General features: G+C 47.1%; 1 protein-coding gene across 1 annotated transcript in view; it reads left to right on the top strand.

The window, feature by feature from the left end:
• The window catches only part of LOC119386556 (tripeptidyl-peptidase 2), a 218,980-nt gene extending 195,044 nt beyond the window's left edge, over window positions 1-23,936 (top strand). The window contains exons 28-29 of the mRNA XM_037653838.2: window positions 13,868-13,987; window positions 23,787-23,936. Of these exons, the coding sequence (XP_037509766.1) occupies window positions 13,868-13,987; window positions 23,787-23,876 (210 nt within the window). The 3' untranslated portion in view covers window positions 23,877-23,936. The remainder of the gene's footprint in view (window positions 1-13,867; window positions 13,988-23,786) is intronic.
• The last annotated feature ends 863 nt before the right edge of the window (window positions 23,937-24,799 follow it).

The following is a 24,799-nucleotide window of genomic DNA, read 5'->3' as shown; positions in this document are numbered from 1 at the left end:
ACTCAGGGTTACGTACTCTCGGATAGTTATTTTGGAAGTAGCGGGCACTCGGGACGATCATGGATTTACAGAAGCTGCAGGAGCCGGACTTGTTGCTGTTGTGTGAGGAATTGGGGATCGATACGAAGGGTTTGGCAGGAAAATCCCTAATCATACAGGCAATCATTGATTTGGGGGCCGATGATGAGGAGCTCTGTGAAGAAAGCAGCTCAGACAGCGAGAAAGAGAGGAACGCCACGCAGAATTCGAAAGGGAAGAAAAGAGGCGCGAGCGTGAAAGAGAGGAACGCCACGCAGAATTCGAAAGGGAAGAAAAGAGGCGTGAGCGTGAAAGAGAGGAACGCCACGCAGAATTCGAAAGGGAAGAAAAGAGGCGTAAGCGTGAAAGGGAGGAAAGGTGGCGTGAGCTCCGCAAACTAGAAGTCAAGGTAGAACTCCTAAGGTTGAGTAAGAGGTCGGGCAGTTGTCCCCAGCGAGTGGTACCTCTTCTCAACAAGAAGGCAGAGTTCAAGATGTCAAGGTATATGCAGCCATATGTGGTATCAGGGGATATCGGCCTATATCTTGCAGAATTTGAACAAATGTGTGAAGAACTGTCTTTTGAGCGAGACACTTGGTCTCAGGGGTTATTGTCAGTTCTGCCCAGTGAGGCAGTTGAGGTTGTTACGCGACTCAGTGAGAAGGACGCGGACAACTACGATGTAATTAAGGCATCTTTATTCCGGAGATTCGGAATAGCTGGTAGGAGAGAGGAAAGCAAAAGAAGCATGCTAAGGGATCCTTCTCCTGAGAACAACGAGCGACAGGTCGCCGTTGGCGAGATCGCGCCAGAGAAAGGCCCGGCGTTTCAAAAGAGCATGAAAGCAGAGCAGGTTGAGAATGAGGCCTTGGCCGATCTAGAGTTAGGGACAATTCCGAAAGACGTTCCTGGCGTGGACGAGGTTTGTGCCAGCCGCCCTGATGGGCTCAAGGAGAAGCTGGAAACCTTCCTCGTGCCTCGAGAGGACGATTCGGAATCGTCAAACGTAAAGACTGTTAGCGTGGTGGCTAACAATAGCAAGGACGTGACGCTTAAAGGGTTCGGCGATACCGTCGGTGAGGGCACAGGTTTAGATTTTATCAGCGCTGACGCAGATAATGTGGCCCGACAGTCCGACGTGGCGGAGAATTCGAGAGGTGTAAGCGAGAAAGAAGGTGTAGCGGAAACACCAACGAGCTGCATGGCTCCGCATGTCGCAACCCGAAGCGAGGGTGAAGGCGTCGAGGGAAAGGGTGTTTGCCGAAAACGCAGAAAAAGAAAGCGGCGGAAGCATTCGGCACAGAGTAAGCTTAAGAAAGGTCCCAACCCGGCGCGAAAAAGACAAAAGAGTAGGCCACAGGACAGTTTGCGGAAACGTAACTTGAGGCATTCATTCAGCCGGAAGCAGCGCGAGAGGCGCAGAGGGAGAAAGCAAGGTGCGCTCCCACGACGGAAGGCGAGGTTGAGATTGACAGTTTCGGGAAAGCACCTGGGTCCTAGTCAAAGTCGAAAGACCAGTGTACGGCGGGTAACAAAGCACCGCGCGGAGGCGAGCACAAAGGGAGAATGGACAGGGTTTCCCCCCCCGTTTCTGGCGTTCCATTCGCCTTCCTGAGGGGAGCCGGCCGAAGTGCCGAATGAAGCGTGACTGTAGAATACCGCTGATAGCTCGTGCATGTTGTAGCCTCTGGCGAGCTAGAAAGCCGGCTGGACCGCGGCCCCATCGGGTACGATTCAAGCGAATCTAATTGAGAAGAGCAACGGTCAGTTCGAGTAGGTTTGCAGGTGCGTGCAAACTAGGATTACTCATTGTTTTGTTAGGAATGCAGAATTCAGCCAGTTTAATTTTTTTGGTTACTAGATGCGGTGTAAAGTTTTAAGAAGAAAACCCGCGCAGTAGTAAGGGCTGAAGAGAGCATCGAAGTTTTCTTTTAATCATTAGGATGAAGGTGTTTTTTTGCGCGAAACTTGTAATTTTTGTAGTTTTGAAAGGTTATGTGCGATATCGTATGCGTTCACTCACATGTCGATTTGGGGTGAATAAGCATTTGAGGAGAGATATCTGCATCAGTTTCTGAAATGAGTTTGGCACTGAGCGGTGCAGTTTTCGTTACGCGCTAGTTGGATTGACAGGCATTTCGTGCAAGGTTTTAGCATAAAACCAATGCAAATGTTTGAGGTGTTTTTTTGAAGTGTATTACACCTGGGGTTATTTTTTTTTTTGTTCAATGCGTGTTGTAACGTAACGTAAGGTTAAGCTTTCAGAAGAACTAAGAGGGATTAGGTGAAGGGTTAGTTGTACTTTGTCTTTTGCAACGCTATAGGATTGAGAGTAATTGAGGCGCTCAGGAGAGCACAGTGGTTTTTATCAGAGGCGTTGGCATGGGCAAGTAGCTTTAACAGAATGAACCTGTTAGAAGACAGTGTTTATCCCGTTATGTTTTGTTCTTTTTCTTGTGAAGGAATAAGTTATCAGGTGATCACTGGAGCGGATCATTAAGCTTTTCCTGACGTTGAGAGGTTAGCGATCGTTCAGGGGAATGAGACGCGGTCGAACCTTTCGTTGGGGTTCTGACTGTAAAGGATGAGAAGGTCGGTTTTAAAGAGCAATCGTAGACTATTTAGGTCACGGCGTAGGCCTAGGTTTTAGGAAACCTAATGAGCTTAAGAGCTCAGGAGTAGCAGACTATCCACGGCCCAAAACAAAGAAGGACGAAGGGGCGTTTTGGGGCTCGCTGGAATGCAGTCTTTGCATCGGGAGTTTATTCATCGTTGGCCACCCCTTGACCGATGTTCTTCGCGGGATAGAACAGGCGAAGGTAGTCTAAGATGAAAAGAAGGAAGCTGCCTTCTTAAGCGTGAAGGCGGTACTGATTAACCGTCCGGTTTTGCGAGCTCAGGATTTCGACCCAGAGCTATGTGAACGATCGAGGCCTAGGTGCCGTTCAATCTTAGAGGGATGACGAAGGTAATGAACATCCCGTGCTCTACTTGAGCCGAAAATTGAGTTCTCGAGAGATGGCGTACTGCGCTTCAGAAAGGGAGTGCGCTTGCATTGTGTGGGCCATTCATTAGTTGCAGTGTAATCTCGGAGGCGTCAAATTCAGCGTAGATACGGACCGTTATCCCCTTGCCTGGCTGCAAACCGCGACATCTAAGAACAGTCACCTTCTGAGGTGGAGCTTGATTTTTAGGTAATATCTTTTCGACATTAAGGATAAGAAGGGCAAAATTTGAGTGGAAACGCTGACGCGCTTAGCCGCTCTTTCTAAGCGAGTCTGGGGTGCTCTTCCAATGTTTCGAAATTGATATTTGAGGTTTTTTTTTTTTCTCGTGCAACTATTTGATTGTTTGAGTAATGTAGCACGTTTGGCTTCTCAGCATAAGTGAGTCCTGAGAGTTTTGAGTGTCAGCTTTTCGTATAAAGCTAATAATGAAAATTTGTTTACCAACCCTCTTTTGGCCTGGTTTACTCGGAGGCGGCCGAGTGCTTGCTCTGCATGTGGTTGAGTTTCAGAGAGGCCGCTGAATTTGGGTTGCAACTGACCAGACAATGCTTCAAGCGAAGACGAGCTTTGGACATTCAACGGTGGCGAATTTCGTCGACCCTTCGAGCAGCAGCGATGGCTGCTACCCTCCGTTTCTCCACTGGCGAGGGAGGAGGCTGTTATGACCGGCTGTCGGTGGCGAAGCACTGACCAAGAGAATCGGCGGACGAGGTGTTCTCACGCTGCTAGAACACCTGTATCCTTCCTGGAAACGAAATTCCTGGGACGGCGAGTGACCAACAATGGGCAGAATCTCGGCCTCAAAGTCTGGGACGGCGATGCCGGAGACAATGGACCACCTGGGCTTGGCTTGGTACGCTGCCGAAGCCACCTGACGGGTATGTTTGGACGGGAGTCTCCGCAACCCTTTCGCTGCGTCGGGAAAAGATCTGCATGGGCAAGCACGAGGAACCTGTTCTGCTTCTCCCCTACCTGCGTGTCGACAACCGCAGGACTCTTGCCGCTTCTAGTGTGCCATGACCCCTCCGCGACAGTGAAATGGACTGTGCCATGGTGGGAGGTGTCGTGTGTGTGATTGGTGGTCATCAAGAGGGAGGAGCCAAACTGAGGGGTTAAAACGACGGTGCTGAGTGAGAAATGGGGCTCTGAGCCCTCGGTAACAGGCTCGTCCAATGCGCTCGTCGCTGAACTCTTTCCTTGTAACTATGTAATTGAGTGTACGAAAAGTGTCAGTAAACTTGTTATTGTTTTCCCAACTTGCTAGCATCAGTTCCTCAACCCGGAGACTCGACTACGCTACCAAACGGAGTCCGGGTACGACGCTGCCCTCTCGTAGCAACAGCATGGTTGTCGAGAAGGGACGGATCCAAACACACCGGAACGACAACAGGAGTCAGCGGTGGGATTGATCCAAATACCCGGTCGCAACAGCACTCATTTGCTCTTCCCAAAGGCGTATGAGCACTCGCGTCTCTGCGTCGAACCACGTTGTCTTCGTGGAAGTGGCACCCGTGGCACACGCCATCGCAAATGACTAAAGAATGACTGACCTACACATGTGCAAGGAAGTAAACAACGCGACGGACGCGGCCATTGCACGGCATGTGCTCCCGCATCCCCCTAGCGGACGTGACCGCAAACTGCCCGAGGGCGAGAGTAGCGAGGTTTTTTGTTGTATTATGATTTGTTTGAATACATGGCAGTATTCCTAATCACGAGAACAATGGTTTAAAAATGCCATGATCGTCACGTTTTGCATTAGCGTATTTATTTGCAAGCCACTGCTACCGAGGCTAGACACTCCGTCGCAGCGAAGTGAGTTTGGCGAACGCACTTGCCGGCAAGTGTACTTTGCAGCAAGTGTCACTAAGCGTTCCTGTGTGACAGCGTGCAAATGACACTAGCGGCGAAGTGCACTACCTCAAAGTGCACTTAAGTTGCCCTGTGTGACAGGGGTATTATTCCTCTGATGAAACAACACTCGAGTGTGCATCCCGAATAAGCCACGATGCCACGTACGGTGCCAACGCAGCTTCAGTTGTGCAAGTCAGTGCAACTGCAAAACGAACTCACCGCAGAGGCGTGTGACTTCTGAATCGATGGCAATGAAGTATGGCGGTGATTGATTGGCTGACTTCGTCTCTTCCAGAAATGCTGCAGGTAGCTCGTTTTAAGTGCCGCAAGGCATTTAACTAAGGCGATATTCAGTAATAGGTATACACACGTGCCGCTAATATGTCGGTCACTTCTGTTTCTGAACTTTTCAGAATGAAATCTGGGAAAACTAGCAAGGTATATATATACTATATGGAACAATGCCGAATTTTTTAGCCTCGCATCTGTAGAAGAATACGTGAATGGCTGTAATGCACTGACACTTCTTAAATATGTTTTCTCCATGGAGCTTCATTCATAAGAGCATTTTCGTTGTTCCATCCGCCAGCACATTTGGGTATGTAAGACTCTCGTTAAACGAAACCTGAAGGACTAAGAAAATGTGTTCCGTTCAACAGGACTTCCATTTACTGACAGATGAAGAGGGAGGCAGAATTCAATTATGAAACCAATCTTATTAGAGGCAGTTGTTGCATTTAAGCGGCAATTCGGTTTAACAGATTTCCGTTTACTGAGTCTACTGTATATCGCGCTTGCGGTAAGTACAGTAGAACCTCAGTGATACAGTCACTGTTTGTACGAATTTTGGGGTGATACGAATTTTTATGCGGTCCCCGCCAAGGCGCGTTAGCCTGCAATGTATTGGAGTGCGATTGTTGCGAACCAATTTTCACCCCACGACGTTTGATAGGAACGAACAGGTGCTGTCCGTACTGCGGAATATGAGACAATCACGCATGGGTGCGGAAAACCAAGTGCAAGCATGCATGCCGTGCCACCAGTTTTTCAGAATAGGCCATGAGCAGCACGTTGTAGTCTCCGAGATTGTGTGTGCAAATCTTGGAGGCCTTAAGGGGTGGTGCCATAAAATTTGTGGCTTGTGCATTCTTTGCTCTAGGAGCATGATACACGATACAAGATTCATGTGTTCTCACTCATTAACTTCATATTGCCTTACTTATGGGTATAACTTTTGCAGTAGCATGGCTTATTAGGCTAGTTAGTACTTGTTCATTTTGACAGGATAAGGCGTGCACACAAACAAGGACACTAGAAGAAAGACGCAAACAACACAGGTGCTGACTCGCAACTACGATTTATTGGAAAGGAAAGCTTACATATAAAAGTCACATCTGTCACAAGATCTGGCTACTCTCGCTCAGGGCAGAGTGAAAAAGCAAAATATAAGAAGATAGACAAGGGGCTAGAAAACAAGTGCCTTATGTCACACCCTCAGAGTGCTGATGAGATATGAAAATTCTAGTTCTGTTAATGTGATGGAGGGGGGCTTACACATTTTTCCCCACATCTGTGATCATGTGAGAGATGTAAGCTTTGCTTTCCAATAAATCATAGTTGCGAGTCAGAGCCTCTGTTGTTTGCATCTTTCTTCTAGTGTCCGTGCTTGTGTGCACGCCTTATTCTGTCAAAATAAACAACTTTTGGTTTCGGTTGCTGGGTTCAAGCTCCTACGACGACAAATTAAATGCCGCTAACTGCTCCAAATAATCAATCTTCTGCTCCAAAATAGGAATATTGCTGCTCCAAAAACTGCTCCTAATTCAGTTTCAGACGCCTCAACCCTGCACGCCTCATAATCTACAGTGTTCATGCAGGTCCTTGAAACCCTTCAAGACCATTTAATTTCTTGCATTTTAGGGGCAAAGCTCCTTAGAGTGTGGGTCATTCCCTCCTCTGTAGTAGTATGTAGCCACCTCGCCCGATCGGCAACCGGCAAGGTGGATCGGCAATGGGCGAGCGCCAATTGGTAAAGTCCCCCCCCCTCTCTCTCGCCTCGCGACGCCGACGCTCCGTGCTCGCTCGTTGCAGATGCGTGCTCTAGTCCCCCCCCTCTCGCCTCGCGAGGCCAATGCAGGCAGCGTCTGCTAGCGAGTTTCTTGATTGAAAAAAACCAACTGCTCGCACTGCACAACCGTTCACTGACCACCCCGTATATATAGGCACTGGATTTTGACCTCCAAGGTAGTGCCTGTGTGAGATTTCTCCTGTGCATGAATAAACAATAAAAATTCACAGCGTACATGTAAAATTAAAGTGAGCTGCAAGTCGCCATGACTCTCATCGACCCTTTAGTGTAAACACGCCCGATCTCACGTCGTTGATGTTGTACTGGGCAGAATTCACGGAAGATTCACATATGGCGCGTGTCATTGGTGGAAGGCAGTCGTTCAATTTAGTGCGGCGACGTACGCTAGGGGGACCATTGTAATAAAATCCGATCGCTGTTGGTGCACTTTCACTTTCGCTCGGAGTATTCACGGTTTACCGATGATTCCCTCCGGAGCTTTGCCCCACTCATCGTCATTCACCCCGTGGATATGCTGTGGATTTTTTAAAATTTTTAATAAACGTCGATCAATGATTGTATTTGAGAAAATTTCAAACCTCCTAAATTTGCACAGTGACTTCAAAATATGATGCAAGTTTGGTACAAAGTCAAGCAAGCATGTGTTTAGCGGACACTTGTGAACATCTGGCCACACTGACACTGGCTTTAACACCATTTCTTGTGACATGGCCACAGCTTTGCTTGTGTGGTCAAATTGTGGCATTTTGTGTATGTTTAGTGCTTGCATGTGCCAGTAATTATTCAGGCCAACAATGGCCGGAAAATTCATGGCTGAACAACAAGTACTACGATGTCATACATGTCAGATGGTAGTACTTGATCTGTGATCTTGACAGTGATCTGACATGTCATACATGTCAGATCTTCTTTCTTCATGCTGAAAAAAAAGTTAGGGTTTTCATGACACTCTGGAAAAGCCGTTGGGGTTCCCCAAGGCCAGAAAGCTTGAGAACCCCGGTCTAAACCATAACCAATATCTTTTTCTTGTTGATTGCTTCATTTGTAGTATTAGTAGCAGTGCTGACATACAGTCAACTGTGGATTTTTCGGAGACACGATTTTTGGACGCTGAAACTATTCAGCGTCCAACTTTTCAGACTTTCTGCTCAAGTTGCAAGTCTAAAACTGCATTAAGAGAAGCCACTGTTGTTGCTGCATCACTCATCTCGCAGGCTTGAACAAGTGCTTTTCGCGAGTCCATCCATTTGGAACCGTGGTAGATCCTGAGAGTTAGCTTTGCCACAGTGTTATGTTGCTAGGGGTGGAAGTGCTGCGCCATTTGCACCCATCTGGTTCTGCTGCACCATCCTGCTCCTAAACGCATTATTGCGCCAAAACTGCTCCCAAGTGGTCTTTGGTGCCTTCATGTACTGCTGTAATATGTGACCTGGCGCACCCAAGTCAGCTCTTATCATCATCAGCATCTCCTGGCGTGCTCTCCGTGACGCTGGTGATGGCACGAAAAAATCGCAGTTCTGCCGCAAGGGCGAAGCAACGAATGCGATAGCAGGAAATTGTAATGTTATACGCAGTAGTCTAGCTGCTAACTCTTTTGGATTTGGTTTTGCGTAACTCTACAAAACGCTGGTATAAGGGGATACGGCCACTCTAGGGAGCGAAGCGGTTTTCGTGCTGTCTGTTGTGTCAACGCGAACTAAGCAGGCCGTTTGCTGATGTGTGCCTAGAAGAGCGCGCGCACCAGCGTTAGCGACCGTGCCCTTAAGATAGATGTTTTGCAGTTGCTGCTCGAGCAACGCAGTCGCCCCCCCCCCCCCCCCCCCACTCTCTTCCTCCTCTTTGAGCTACCTTCGCCCGAGAAAAGACAGGCGGGACGTTTCCTCTCTTAAGGACATAATTAGGCCGCGAATTAGAAGACACACTCAAAGGGAGGAACACGATGACAGGACGAGCGGCACGTTCCTCCCTTTGTGTGTGTGTTCTAATTTGCAGCCTAATTATGTCCTTAAGTAAATACCAACTAGGCCAACAAACAGTCTTGTTAAAACGTTTTCTCTCTGCTTGAGGAGCAATCGACAGCAGGCCTCGCACGCGGGATGGTGTTATAAATGCTATAGCGTTAAAGATCTCGTTTCAGAGAAATTCCGGTGTCAGCATCGTTGGTTGTGAGCAAAAAATCTGCGTTGTCCATGACCGAAAAATCGAGAAATGTGCAAGTAAAATAAAAAAACATGGCTGATCCATCTGTCATAGGAATCGGTATAACACGAAAGTGAAACGTGTCTTCACAGACGTAGTTGAGCGTTTGTTGCGCATTCTTTCGCCCCAAGGGCGAAGGAATGAATGCTACAGCAACAAATTGTAATGTCACGCGAAGAACGGCCAGCAGCTCGAAACTTGCAACGCGCTGCTCAAGCAGAAAAGGCACACGGAACGAGCATACACAGGATGAGAGCGAACTAACTCACATTTGTAACTTATTTCTGCGTGAGCACCGCGCTCCTTTCACAAAAGCGGTCGCTGCAGTGAGCCAAGTGACCTTCATGCTCTCAACGCCAGACGTACAAACCACCGCGATCACGAGATAAGTGCACGCACGAGCAACCACGCCCTGTAGACGCAGGCGCTCATCGCAGCGGCGAAGTCCTTTAAAGCGGGCTCTTCGAGCCCTTCGTGCCATCTCGCTAGTGATAACGAAAACACGCTGTAATGCCGATCTCTGAGTACCGCCACCGGCAAATGGTGTATGTAAATAGCTCGCCGTTAGCATTGTGAAGAATGTGCCGTCCGTGGCCGAAACGTTTCGTGCTGCGGAGCGAGGGGTCGTAAGTTCGATTCCCGGTGACGGAACTTTTATTGCGATAGCAATTATATGGACAGTCTCAGCTGGAAAATGTCCGTCCCCGTCGCCGTCATTCACCGTATATGTATAAGTATGTATATATATAGAATGGCCACAAAGAAAAGTAATTAAGAAATTCTTTCCGACGCGCGGAATCGAACGGGCGACCTCTCGCTTTGCAGCCCGCCGCGTTAGACGTTAGGCCACGACAGCACCGTCTCTCAGCCTGCTAACGGCGAGCTATTTATATATACCATGTACTTCAGCATGCTTTCTTAGTGGCCACATAGATGGCGCGACGTGCGCGCGTGTTGCGCGCTTTAAAGATCGTCGCCCCGCCCCTGCGAACGCCGTTGCTGTTCGCTCTACAGGGCGTCGTTGCTTTCGTGCGCTTATCTCAAGGAAAGAAGGGGCGGCTGGTCGGTTGCTTCGCTTCGCTCGCTGCAGCGGCCGTGTTTGCTAAAGGAGCGCGCTGTTCAAACAGAAATAAGTAACAACTGTGACAATTAGTTCGCGCTCGTCTTGTGTGTACCTGTTCGTTTGTTTCGTGCGTTCTGCTTTATGTTTTAGCAGTGCGCTTCGTGTCGAGCTGTGACGCATTAGTTCGCGCGCGTCCTGTGTGCCTTCTTTTCGTGCGTCCTTTGAGCTCGAGCGACGCGCTGGCAATTTCGAGCTGCTTTCCGTTCTTCGCGTTACATTACAATTTATTGCTATCGCAATCATTGCTTCGCCGTTGCGGTGAAACTGTGACTTTTTCTTCTGGTTTTTTTCTTTGCCCACTGTTAGTCTTTATATTTTACAACGTCATATCCGTGACGGAAATACGTCATTGGAGCCATGGTGGACCCCAGCATAAAACACTTTCGTGTTAAAATAAAAATTTTAGGTTCGAGTGAGAATGAAGCCAAGGCCTTCTGCGTGGTAAGCAGGTGTTCTACCGCAGAGCCACGCCACTGCTTGAAACTGCGTCGGAAAAAAACACTATGTGAATGCCATGTTGTGGGATGTGTCTCCTTAAAGGGACACTAAAGGCAAATAACAATTTATGTCAGAGTGGAAGGTCAATGTGTGAGAGCACTGCTGTTGATACTATTGACGTCTAAAACGTCAATAGTATCAACAGCAGTGCTCTAGTAATTGAGATATTAAGGTAAATGTAGGACACAACGTGCGCCACGAGTGGGACATTTTGGAAATGATCCCGATGACGTCGAAGAGTCCCGAGTACAATTAACCACTACTAATCAAACTAGTTGCAATAAAAAAAAAGGAATTTTTCGTGCATCACAAGACGTAATTAAATGCTGCTTGTTCGTTTCTTTTCGATTGATAGAAAAAAGAACCTCTTGGCGCTACCATGGCGAATGGCGCGAGTGGTTCAAAAGTTCCGTTTTCGCCGAGCTGCGCGTCTCGGTGGTCGTTTCGGTATCGCATACTGTTGCGTGTACTTGGCTCTCGTTATTTTCACCCTGTCGATGCTCTACTTCTGCTGCTGCTGGCCAAGCTAAGCTCCGTTACAGTGAACTATACAGTTTCGGAGTGGCCCGTGGCTGCATCTTGGCAAGGTTGATGGCCGCTTTTGCACAAGAAACTGTAGCTTCGGCGGGCGAGCAGCGTTGGGCACGGCAACTGCTACGTCAGAAGGTCCGTTCAGGCGGGTGATTTGAAGTGCGCCAACGCCGTGCGGACCACTAAAACATGATTTTCTCTCAAAATAAGCATTTCCTTGGCACGAAACAAGCACTACAAGGTTTCTGCAACGCTGTTGCAACAATCAACATCAACTTAATATTTGCCTTTAGTATCCCTTTAACGTGTGTAATATTGCGTGGCAGAAGTGTAGAATCGCATCAGGCATCAAAACATGCGAATTTCGCAACGAGCGGGTGTTTTAAGCGCCCACTGTTGACAGTGCGCCCATACATAATTAATCATCATCAGCAGCAAAAGCATCAACAAAGTGAACACCGATGTGTGTTCTTCAATCAGTGGTTTTCTGTTCACATGCTGCGTGTTTCCTTACGGACGCATAGTGCCTGTTCACTGATTCGCAAAAAGATGAGTTATGGCGTTATGGATTACGCTATCGTGTTCTACTCTTTAAGCCGAAGCTCAACCGTCCTTCAAGTTGTTGCGTGCACCCTTTGTGTGACGGAGATGGCCGACTTGTTTCATCTCTGCTTAGCCGTGTTCGTCCCCAGCGTGTGCGTGCTTTTACTCGTAGAACATACGATATGCCGTGCGATGTTACCGATTTGACCTTATAAGGAAAATTACGGCGATGGCAAAAACCTGCCAAGAGTGTTCATATAATTGCTATCACAATAAAAGTGAACATTTCAGCTCTCTCGTCTTCTCATTTGTACATGTCAACAGTTGTGTTCTGTCAATTTAAACATTTCTATAACATTTCTCTGAAGTGTAGTCAGGTTTAGCTATGCAGTGCATTGCTTATCTCTATTTTCCTCGCGGTTCCGATGTCGGCGGTGGCGCTTACAATGAAGGCACCTTTTATTAGCTTATATGTAGTCTTCAGTTGTTCATGTCAGCTGTGATGTTTTAACGATGGTAACATTATATATATATATACATATTCGTGGTAAGTCTGGTCGGTTCATCAGTATTTAAAAACCACTGGAATTTTTTATGTTTATCAGACATGCAAAATTTAATTAACAATGATGTTTCACCCTAGAAATCTGCTCCAAAACTAACTTGCACTGCTCCGAAACACCTTTTTATGCTCGAGAGCTGCTCCCTTTTTACCGCTACAAAGTTGCTCCAAAACACCATTATTCCTGCTCCCCAAGCTGCTCCAAAAGACTGACGCCCGCTTCCACACCTGTGGAGTGAAGCATACCGAGAATCCGAAGGGCCCATTGTCGCTGCGCAGTGCGGCGACACCTTCACAGATAAGCACCGGGATTGCACGGAGGCGTGAAGGCGGGAACCGCACCAGTACGACTGAATTGCTGAAAACCCTAATACCATAACCATCTTTAGCTAATTGCTTGGTGGGGCATGTGGCTCCGTGCAGCTGCAAGCGCACTGCACGTTTTTAATAGGTGACAACCAGGGGCGTAGGCAGAAATTTTTTTCAGGGGGGAGGGGGCACCTCCTTGATCTGAAGTGGGGTCCGTGCAGGCAGATAGGGTCGAGAGTCATTTTGTGCTTTGTGTGCCATGGCAAAAAAAAATTCGGGGGGTTGGGGGGCTACGCCTCTGGTGACAACTCAAACACGCTGCATCGCCGTTCATTGCTGCCTCTTTGTGTGAGACCACTCATTGCGCTGCACAGACACGATGCTTGCAGGAACGAAAGCAGCTTGCTATCGCCACGCCTGTGTGCAGTCAGGAACTGAGTGGGCACGACAAACATTCAAGGCAAATGCATGCGTACAGTAAAGCAAGCACCTGGGCAGTGATGGTGTGAGCTTAGTAGGCGACGTGCTGCATGCAACTAGGAAGGACGACTGGGTTTCCTGCATGTGCGGAACGTATTCATGAGAACCTGTGCAAGCCTGCTAAGTGTACCGGCACACCTTTCAGACATGGCTGTAGTGATTTGGCCGCTTGAGCAAAGTAAAAAAGTGTGAATTAGATTTTTCTGACAATTTCACGGTCCCCTAGGAAGTCCGAAATATCAGACGTTGACTGTATACGGTACTAGCGTAGTTAGTGGTCTTATATCCATCTGTTGATTTAGTAACGCTAAAACTTTAACGCGAAAAATGCATGGCGGACAAAGAAACAACGAGGACAAGTTTGTCCTCGTCGTTTCTAGCGCTTGTCCTCGTCGTTTCTTTGTCCGCCGTGCATTTTTTGTGCTAAAGTTTGAGCATTATGGGATACCAACTAGCCCGCTCCCATACCTTGATTTAGTAACACTGCACACTACAGTCCTGCACGCAACCTATGCACTATATGAGTAATACATTTAACTCCTTGGACCTGCCACTTGGTCTGCGCTCATTGAACTGGCACAATTACAGTTGTTCTGTAAAGAGATTCCTTATCCCGGAAAAGAAATCCAAAATATATGCTTTTCTCTGTGCAGGTGGCGCCATTTGTGGAGAAGCATGCCCTTGCGCTGGGTCACCATGGTCGGGCAGCTCGGGTCTTGTTGCGCCTTCTCGAGGACAAACCAAGCCAGGATCTCGAGCGTCGCCTGCTGCAGGTATGCTGTCATACACAGGCATGTTGTGTCAGGGCAGAGTTTTCCTTTTTACCTACCTTCTAGGTTTTTCTATGTTTTGTGTCTTCCAGACAAAGTGGGCCAATCACAGAGGTTATGGATTTGTAAACTACGTCAGTCTCGGAAACTCAAAGATGTTGACTTGATGGCACGCGTGCAGAATTTGCATCATTACAATGACTTTAATGGGATTTCCAATGACGGCTAGTCACTGAGGCAGTCATACCTTTGGTGTGAGTTCACCAGCCCTGATTATTGTCACGTTAACCCTCTATGAGTTCATATATATTTTTCACATGACAACAGAAAATATGTCCGCAGAATATCTAAATAATGTGCTTAGATATAGTATGAAGCAATTTTCAACAAAATACGACTGTTAGTTTACGAGAAAAAAGTGGGACGTATGTGTCCCATTGACCCATAATGTGTCTTTGAAAAAGTGGGATAACACCTGTCCCATTGTCTCATGAGCGCACCAAGCTGCAATCCTTTCGCCACATTTCTTGCACCAAAATACTCGAAGCAAATGGTACAGAGGGGCATTTCAGAAACTGCGCAAAAAAAAAATATTCTGGCGCAACAAATTTCCAGCTGTCGTACACAATGTACGCCTGTGCCTATTGTGCTGTATCAGCGGCTCTGTCTGACCTCTTCGCGTACACGTGCCGTTTTAGCTCCTTTCTGTCTCTTCTGTCGGTGTAGATAAGGACGAGTACCTGAGCTAAGCCTAAATTTCTGCCCATATATAAATTTACGGCTATAAATCAAGGCAAGCCGCTTCAATATGGTGTCACCAAATGCACTGAATCCAGTAAATGCATTCCTGAACTCCATCCAGGTCTGTGTTTTTCTCTTAGGCTTTGCATATTCGTGTTCTCTTTCATTTCCTGACTCTAGAGCACCGATCTCATCATTCCTTTCGCTAGGGCCTCCATTTCAGAAACAGTCTAAGCCATAGTTATGGCCTCATTGCCACTGGTACTGCAGTGGTAAAAAAAGGACAAAAAGGAAATTCAGGGCCTTCTCCACCATAAAGCATTGTCTTTTGACGTAATAATGCCCATCGAACTTGAAAAAAAAAACAAAAAAAACATTTTGCGTGCCTGTTATGTAGTTAAACTCAGCAAGGAACTGCTTTATTTTTTGTTCAAGTACGCTTCGACACGATTATTGGCCGATATACTGCTCCGATGTTGAAACAAATTCTATAGTCTTATGTCGGAAGTACTACTCTCGAAATTCAGAAAAGGAGAAACATACTATAAATCTAGAACTTTAGCGATCTTGCACGCAATGGAACAGCCGTTTTTAAAAATTTCTACAGAACAAAACAAATCTAGACTCGACGTATCACCGATTCCACGTATTGTAAATGTATGAAATATTTTTTCTTGTTTTCCTAAATGTTTCTCACCCACGGCAACAGAAAATCATAGCGCTCATGGCGACGCACAGTGGCAGAGGAAGCTTTTACTGAAGAGGAAAAAGTGGGACAGATTCGTCCCATTATCCCTCAAAGGGTTAATACAGTTGCTCGAATATAGCATGTTGGCCTCACCTTCTTTCATTGGTGTTAGGTGTCTCACGGGACACATCATGGGGCCTCAGCCAACATATGTGGAGGAAAAACTTGATGAAGAGCTGTGAGGTCACCAACACAGGGGTGGAAGTGCTGCACCATTTGCAGTGATGGGAGGGCTGCTCCAAAAGAGAAATGCTATTCCATGCTGCTTCAAACTGTGATTTTTATTAGTAATTACGAACCTGCTCCGAAATGGCGCTGGGAAACTGAAAACAACGAACTTTTACAGGGTGTCTACGGACCGGGAAAACCGGGATTTCTCAGGAATTTTGGATAGTCTGGAAATACTCAGGGAAAACTCGGGGAAATTGAGGCCCCTTCAGGGAAAATCCACTATAACATTATTGAAAGGGAACGAAAGTCGCGGTAAAGCTGTCTCTAGGCTTTGTGAAGGCATTTTTCAAATCGAACGGCCGCTGCGGCTGCGGGAAGGGGCGCACTTCGATGCTCTCCTTGCTTTCAGAGCGGTGGATTGGGAGTGCATCCGGCTGATGCGAGGCGTGCGGGAACCATGGCACATCGTATCGCGCAATGTTGTCGGGGTGTTCTGTGACTACGCCGTGTAGTAGTTCTGTATTCTCTATCGCGGGCGCGGTGCGTTAGCACCCAATATGGTGTTTTTGTTATCTCCACGTGCCAAATAACAAGCATGATTAGTTGCAGAGGTGGTAGCAGTAGATGTAACTAGCTTATCTTGCAAGCGATCGCGATCGTTCAGGAAGCGGATGTCGTCGACAAGGCTAGTATCTTGCAAGCCATCCCGATCGGCAAGAAAAGAGACGACAGCACTTGTTGGCGGTTATCGGAGAACTCGCTCTAATCCCGAGCTTCAAAGATGCTATTTAACGACTCTGTGAAGGATAGAATAAATTTCCAGGCGAGAGCGAGCTTAACTCACCCAGTCTATTGAGTGCTCGACTTTGCCCGCAGATTGGAAGGTGGGGAAGGTGGTGCCTCTGTTGAAATCAGGTAACCCGCATTCTCCTCTCAATTACAGACCCATTTCACTTACCAGCATACCTTGCAAAATCCTTGAACATGTCATATTTTCTAATCTCGTTTCATTTCTTGAATCAAACTCTTTCTTCACTTCATTTCAGCATGGGTTTCGCAAGAACTACTCCTGCGAAACACAACTAATATCGTTTATACATAGCATTTCTCCCTCTTTAGACAAAGGCCAAGTAATTGATTGCATTTTCTTAGATTTTGCTAAAGCTTTTGACAAGGTGTCTCATCGCTTACTACTTCTTAAACTCAGTACTCTTAACCCTTTGCGGTCCGTTGTCGGGCAGCGCCCGACAACGCAACACGGCCGTAGCGGTCCGCTGTCGGGCCCCGCCCGACAAGGGTGTTCGTGGTTTAAATTTTGCTGTTTTCTCACCGCGAGTCACGCGCATTTTTTGTATACATGAAGGGCCATCTCTTGAGGAATAAGTGAGCTTTGTTTGTTGAGGTTTTACTTTTTTGACACTAGGGTGCAGCACTATGATCAGCACGGGGCCTAGAGCGTACCCACTCGTGCGCGCGGTTCGCTGAGAAGCATGGCCACGTTTTCACCGCGTGCGTTTTACGGCGGTGCTTTTAGCGAAAGCGAGGATGACTTTAGTGAGGAAGAGAATTACGTGCCTCCACCAGACAGTGATGACAGTGATTCGACAGAAGTGAGTGACGAAGACGACGATGGCGGCGGTGGAAACCTGCAGTAATAACCCTGGCCTGCACACAGGGGAATGCTTTGAGCGGTATCATACGTTGCCCAAATATCACTAAAAGAGTTGCCTGCAGAATGCAGGAGCAAAAATAAATATCCTGCGCGTTTCTCTTCCACAGCTTGTGTTTTTATTCGCCGCGCCAGAAACTGGCGAAATAGTTTCGGACCGCTAGAGCCGGAAAGTGGGTAAAGGTTTTGGACCGCAAAGGGTTAAAATTGACCCTAACATTTTCAATTGGATAGAATGCTTTCTAACTAACCGTACTCAATTTGTAACTGCTAATAATGCTGCATCCCAGCGCTGTGACGTGAAGTCAGGTGTTCCCCAAGGCTCCGTCTTGGGCCCATTGCTATTTTTAATTTATATTAATGACTTACCTACTGTTATTAATAGTTCTATAAAACTATTTGCCGACGATTGTGTTCTATACCGTGAAATAACTAATCAGCATGATAACTTTATTCTTCAATCAGACCTAGATAACGTATCTAAGTGGTGCTCACAATGGCTTATGTTCCTAAATCCCATTAAATGCAAAATCATGTCTTTTCGCGTCGCACTGACTCATCCACTTCGTTCGGCTATGCTATCAATAACATCAACCTTGATTACGTAACTTCATATAAATATCTCTGAATAAGCTAACCAATAATTTTTCATGGCATGCGCACATCGAATATATCACTAACAATGCCAACAGATCCCTCGGCTACATACGCAGAAATTTTTCTAAAGCCCCCTGCCTTTTGAAGTTAATGCTGTACAAAACACTAATTAGAGCTAAGCTTGAGTATGCGTCATCTGTGTGGGACCCCGGTCAAAAAACATTATCAGCTATCATCGAGTCAGTTCAAAATCGGTCAGCACGTTTCATTAATTCAAACTATACCCGCACATCTAGCGTTTCACTAATGAAATCAAACCTTGGACTAATTGATTTGCAAACTAGAAGAAAAATTTCTCGCCTATGTCTTTTTCATAAACTCCTTTACCAAAATAATTCACTTAAACAGGAACTCATCTCCGAGCCTTCATACATATCGTCACGTCTGGACCATCAGCATAAAGCTTTTATTCCTTTCTGCCGTACTAACGTTTTTTCAGACTCCTTTCTGCCAAAAACCAGTGCCGAGTGGAACCACCTTCCCCCCTCCATCGCCTCCATTGAGGACGTGTCATCCTTCAAGACTGCACTAACCGATCATATCTTAAGCCTCGAATAACTGAGTATTGTTTGAACATGTATTCTAATTAATTTGTTGTATTATTGTGTTCTGTTTTTTACTACATTTTTGTTATATTACCCACCACCTCTGTAACGCCTTTATGTGCCCTGAGGGTAATGTAAATAAATAAATAAATAAACTGGCCCATTTACAGCAAGTGAAAGCTTTTAGATGCGAAGTATCTTATGGCGGAGTTCAATCCGGTGGTGGTGGTGGTGGTGGTGTGCGGCGTGACCACTCTTACTGCGCATGCGCATACCTTCTCCACTCACCCTCTCCACTTCCCCTCCCCTTTCCCCTCTCCACTTCCCCTTCCCCTTTCCACTCTTCCTCTGAAACGCAGTCTAGACATGCCGAAATTCTTTCCTGCGCAACGCCGCGATGAGCACCAGCGCATGCATGTCCCCTCCCCCTCTCTCTCCTCTCCTACGCTGCCCCCCTCTCATACGCCTGCCGACTGCGTTCCCCGCTCGCCCTCTGAGAATTAACGGCCAGGCTAGAGGGAAGACAAGACGTGCGTAGCGTTCCTCTTCGCGTTCCATGGCGCGAGGTCGGTAGCATGCCCAAAGAACGTCAACGGAACGCGATTGTGCAAGTGCTTCGCCTTCGCATCGCCTCATAGTTCCCTTTAGCAGGAAATGGTGCAATTTTTTCTTTCTTTTTTTTTCCGGTGAGGGCACTGCTGAAACAAATTTCAGGCAGTCGGCCGATATTTGTTGGGGCTACAGCTCGCAATTACTAGCCACACCACGTGGATATTTTGCTACAAAGCCGAATTACAAAAAGGGCCAAGGCATAGCGGTGACCGAAATTCGCGACACAGGCACGGGCCCCACTTGCTTGATTCGGCGCGTGATGTCTGAAAACAGTAATGTGGCCATCATAATCGGATGTGCCGTAATACAGGCTGTTGCCGTGGTTTCATGCGATCTTAGCCCGCAGCTATTTTGCTTTTTTTTTGCAATAGCAATTATATAGACACACCAGGTGAATTTTTTACCTTCGCCATGATCTTCCTTATCAAGTCCAAATCGCGATTACATCAACCCACGCGTCGTATACTCTATGTGCGAGTGAAAGTGCGCGAGCGCTGCTGACGAATGGGGCTAAAGCAGAGAAGAAATGAGCCGACCGGCTGCTTCGTGCGATGGCCTTATGGAGATAGGAGCCGGAGTGTTGGGGAGGGGGGGGGGCTGCGTGATTCCGACAGGAAGTGCGCACTTTGTACCAGCGGGTGTGGTCGTGTGTGCCGCGATATCTTTAGAGGGGATCAGCAGATGGCTCATGCCTTTGTACATGTTGTGCTCTAATTGCAAAACTTCCTTTAAAGCCATAGCAGTTGTGGACCCAGAGGCGAGGGGGCTGTAGCAGTGATCACCTCCCCCTCCCCCAAAGCCAGCCCCCGCCCCCTCCGTTCAGTGCCTGTCGTCCACCTCCTTTGTCAGGTTGCTTTGCCTACCACTGCCCAAAAGCGGTAAAGAGAATCTTGTCTCTGCTCTCTACCTCTCTCCTCATCGCTCTAGCCTTTCCTGCTTCCCTATGCGCATTTCTGACGAAGGCTTCTTAGGCGCCGCCATAATCCCCTCTGGTCGGTTGTAAATGTGCGTGACCCACCAAAATGCACTGCTGAGGCGGTGGCTTCAGCGTTTGTACTCCCCCCCCCGACCCGATCGGATGATGGACTTCCCCTTCGCCCCTCCCCCCCTCCCCCCCCCCCTCTTCCGATGTAGACACCTGGATCTGCCCCTGAATCATAGATAGGTCACTTCTCTTACTGCAGTGGCTGTGTTTGCTGAAGGAGTGAGTAGCTAGCCTCTGCTCATATAAAATTCCTATTTGTTGCTATCAGATTCATTATTTCGCTCTCTTGGTGAAACTGTGAGTGACTTCTTTTTAACGAGCGACAGTTTTCAATGTTGCGCATTCGTGGAGAGCAAATGGTTCGACTAGGCAACGTGAATGCAAAGGTGTCGTACTGCTCTGGGCAACGTGCGAGTATTTGACAACAAGCCCCAGCAGGAGAATAAGTGCAATTCCACGGTGCGTTAAACCTGCATTTGTTTCTTCTCTACACGTGACACTCTGGCAAGACCTCTAATTGTGATTGCTGCACCTCAGGCTCAACAAAATTGATTTTTTTTTCACGCAAAAAAGAAGTTTTTCATGTTGTCGTATTAGTCGAGCAATCTTGTGGCATTTTCAGTTTAAAATTAATCCTCCGGTAATTATGCCTTGCATGAGAAGTCGAATTTCAGTTTAACGAAGTTTCCATATAATGAAGTAAATTTCCGCATTTACCAACTTCGTTGTACAGTAGACTCTCAATAAACGAAAATCTCTTAAATGAAACTGCCTCTAATATGATTGGTTTTGTGCTTGAATTCTGCACCCCTTTTCATCTCCCAGTAAACGAAACTCCTGTTAAATGAAACATATTTTCCTGGTCCCTTCAGCTTTCGTTTAACAGGAGTCTACTGTATTGAGGTTTAACTGTTCTCTGTACTATTCAGATGGGATTAAGTCATCTTTCTTTTTTAACGTGCGTACTGGAGAGTGACGTCATTGAGCGACATGGTGTCTACCCATCTTGACATAAAACAAAGTTCTGTTTCGCTCAGGGAGTTTTAGCAAAAACACTCTGGGAAAACCTGGAAAACTCAGGGAATTTAGAAATGTCAACTCGGTAGACACCCTGCGTGATGCTGCCAAATCCCACGTTCGCTGACAATTAGTCTGAACGGAACACAAACCTTATGAGTTCAGTTTTACTTTTGAGGTTCCGAACGAAGATGCTATACAGTTTCTAGATCTGGTTATTCGGTTTGGTGGTTCTCATGTTTGCTGGCTTTACTCACCATTCTGTAAAGCCAATTTTGGATTTTTGATCTAGCCACTCTAAGCTAGTAAAAAACGGGGTTGCTGTTTCTTGTCGGACATCAGCGTTAAAGAAAGCGTGCCCACACCTTCTTGCAGAAAGCTTCACTAAGCAGCTGGAGTGGCTTCGGAGAGCAGGCTTTCCTGCGGCCATTCTGGCTCGCCTTTGTGAAATGATTCTGCGCAGCTTAAATCCGAGCTGAAAGGTTCGGCTTGTGTTGCGAGTGAACCTGATAAGAAGGCATTCGTCAGTATTCCCTACCTGCATGGTGTGTCACACCATCTCAAGATGGTTGGCGCAAAGTACGGTGTTCATGTGGTGTTTTCCGCGAGAAATAAGTTAAGCGGAATTTGTGGGCTGTCGAAAGAAAGGTGAAGGGCACTGCTCAGAAGTGGTTTGAGTGTAAAGTCAAACATAGGGACGGCTTATCAGACTGTGGTAAGAGAGTGGTATATTCTGTTTCTCTCTCTTGTGGCAACTACTACATCGGACAGACTGGCCGCTGTCTCAATGAGAGGTTGAATGACCACCGGTTGTCGATGAAAGGACAGCCTTTCACAAACCTGTCATTACATCGCCGTGATAGTAATCGCAGCCCGGTTTTTCGAGGAACCAGTGTTCTTGCGCAGCACAAAGAATGCACGACATGTGAGCTTGTTGAAGCATATTTTATTTTCAAAGCAGGAGACAGTTGTGTCGCCAAGCTCTCTGTAGCATTACACAAAGCAGAAATGGGGTATCTTGATGCGCACATGTGGGTTTGCCCTATATATTTTTCGTGTTTTCAATAAAAGATCAGTTATTATGCACTTGTGCTGTTCTGTTCTCCCTTTGTCGACGTTTCTTGCGCAGTTTCTCTCGTAATTGTAAAGTCTCCGCTGTTTCACTATCTTCAAGTTCGCAGCATTTATGGAATAAGAAACAGAGTCACTGTTTCACAGATTGTTCTGTGCGTTCATATTAAGGTCAAGTTCCTTCATAGAGATTTAATTGGAACTGCTTGGGCACGTAGTATTGTAGTACAGCTGGTTGGTGGATCTGTACAGTAATTATGTACAAGCCTCTCTAAGCAAACTTAAAAAGGGAATGTTGCTGGAGCCATTGTTTCAACAACAGGACTTGTTTTACAGCGAAAGCTGTTATGAGATCATTTCAACGGCCGTTTTTGGCGCCGTAGTTGTCCGCCGCCGCCGCCGGTGTCCGTAACCACTATCGCGCGAAATAAGAAAAAAAAATGAAGTGAGAAAAAACGGGGTTCGAACCTGGGCCCTCTACGTGGGAGCCCAGTGTTCTACCTCTGAATTCCTTCGGTAGACACCCTGGTAGACACCCTGCGTGATGCTGCCAAGTCCCTCGGTGCTTGAAACTGCCTTGGAAATAGACGCTATATAGGCTTCATGTCCGGAAGGAACCACATTAGCATATGTAATTTAGTGTGGTAGAAGAGTGAAATAACAACTACGCATCACACAACGCGAATTCTGTAACCAGGCGTCGCACAATGTGAATTGCGCAACGAGTGAGCTGTTAGATGCTTCCAACCCATTACAACGGGCTCTGCAATAATTCTTCATCATCATCAGGTACAACATCAACAAAGTGCGCATAATGCCTTACATGTTTTTAGCAGGTACCACGGCTCTCCGTTGAATGACGAAAAATGGCATAGTGGCTGCTTCCCCTACTTCACAGAAATTATGATGATTTATAGCGTAGTGGGTTCCTCACAAGTGCACTTGTATTGGTTGCCAAGGAAGCCCATAAGCCCATGAACCATTTCCTCAGGGTCTCAAGAAGGTTCTCCCCCCCCTCTCTCTCTCTCTTTCTCATGTCGACGTATGTTATATTGCATGGTGGGAGAGTGAAATAGCGACCGGGCGTCACACAATGCAAATTACGTAACTGGTGAGCCATTTAAAGCTTCCAACCATTACAAAGGGCTGAGCCACAATTCTTCATCGCCATCAGTCGTCACGTCAACAAAGTGCACATAATGCCTTACAGATGTGTAGCTGGTACCTCGTTTATGCGCAGAATGAAGAATAATATGGCGTTATAGGTGCTTCCTAACTTCACAAATATTGTGATTTATGGCGTATAGTGGGTATCTTGCTAGTGTACTTGTGTTAGTAGCCCCAAGTGAGTTACAACGGCTCTAGAAATGCCGTTCTTCCAGCTTTTGCTTTGACTGTGCTGTGCTTTCCTTTCCGCGCAGGCCTGGCGTTTTTTGTCAAGGCAGGAACTTTACATGTGGAATATTGGCTTCCGCGACATTCGTTGTTTAACATTACCTCACCACATATTCAGTGCCATCTTCTTGTGAACTTCTGCCATGTTTGGATTTCCATGCAGACTTAAGGGGTTCGCTCTCCTATTTCAGGTGTACCACTTGCTAGGATGGGAGCACTGTAGTCGACATCTGGAGCGCAGCTTGCTGGTCCGCTACCCGCCATCCTACAGACTCTTCTGAACTCCTCTTCCCTTTTTCTGTTGTCTCGTGGCACATTCAAGCGAATTAAAAATGACGAAAGATAGGTAGCTGAACATTAAAAGCAATGTTACTGCTACACCATTAAGAAGTACTTACAGTGCTTTGTGCTCCGGCAACACTATAGTCGGATACAACTTAAGAAGTCCGCGGCATTTCCTCCTCAAAGGCGGATTCACACAGGGGCGCACTCGGGACTGACGCCATGAGTTTGACGGCCGGTGACTCCGCTTTCAATGAACTGCCGCGTGCGTGAGCGGGGCTATGTCTTTAGTCGCGGATGCGATCGGCTGCCGCACTTCGGTCATCTGGGTGGGGCCTCTCCGGACTTCTTGTGCCTGACTGTAGACGCTTTTGTCACCTCGAGTTGGGTACAATTGCAAGGTCGTCTGTTAATGCCCCCATAGGAGAAGCCACACAAGGGCTGACCCCCAGTTACAAAACTTACAAAACTCATTCAGGCGGCAGCTGCAAAGGGTCGGATGTAGAAGGCGCGAAGACGACGACAGACAAGAGAGAGAGAGACACACGCAGGGCGCGTGTCTCTCTTTTCCGTCGTCGTCTTCGCGCCTTCTACATCCGATCATGCAGTACCAACACGCCCACTTGTCCACCCTAACACTGCAAAGGGTGTACCACTTAAGAACCTCAACTTTCGCCATGCCTTATTCTGTTGCAAACGGGCACTTCCAACCTGAGTTAGGCGTACAAGGAAATTGTTCGCTACCAAGAAAATGTGGATTTCTAAAATATGCTTGCATTGCACTACAATCCTTCATGTTATTTACCATTGCAGTGGAACCTCGTTAATGCGTACCTGCCGGGAACGCCGCATAACTACACACTAAACGGTAGTACGCATTAACTACCAAGTAAAAATTTGCATCTCCTCGCGTACGCCATCG

Source organism: Rhipicephalus sanguineus, chromosome 3, assembly GCF_013339695.2.
Source record: "Rhipicephalus sanguineus isolate Rsan-2018 chromosome 3, BIME_Rsan_1.4, whole genome shotgun sequence".
In the NCBI taxonomy this organism is placed as follows: Eukaryota; Metazoa; Arthropoda; class Arachnida; order Ixodida; family Ixodidae; genus Rhipicephalus; species Rhipicephalus sanguineus.
Note: the sequence above shows the minus strand (reverse complement) of the source record. Positions and strands in the feature narration are given on the sequence as shown.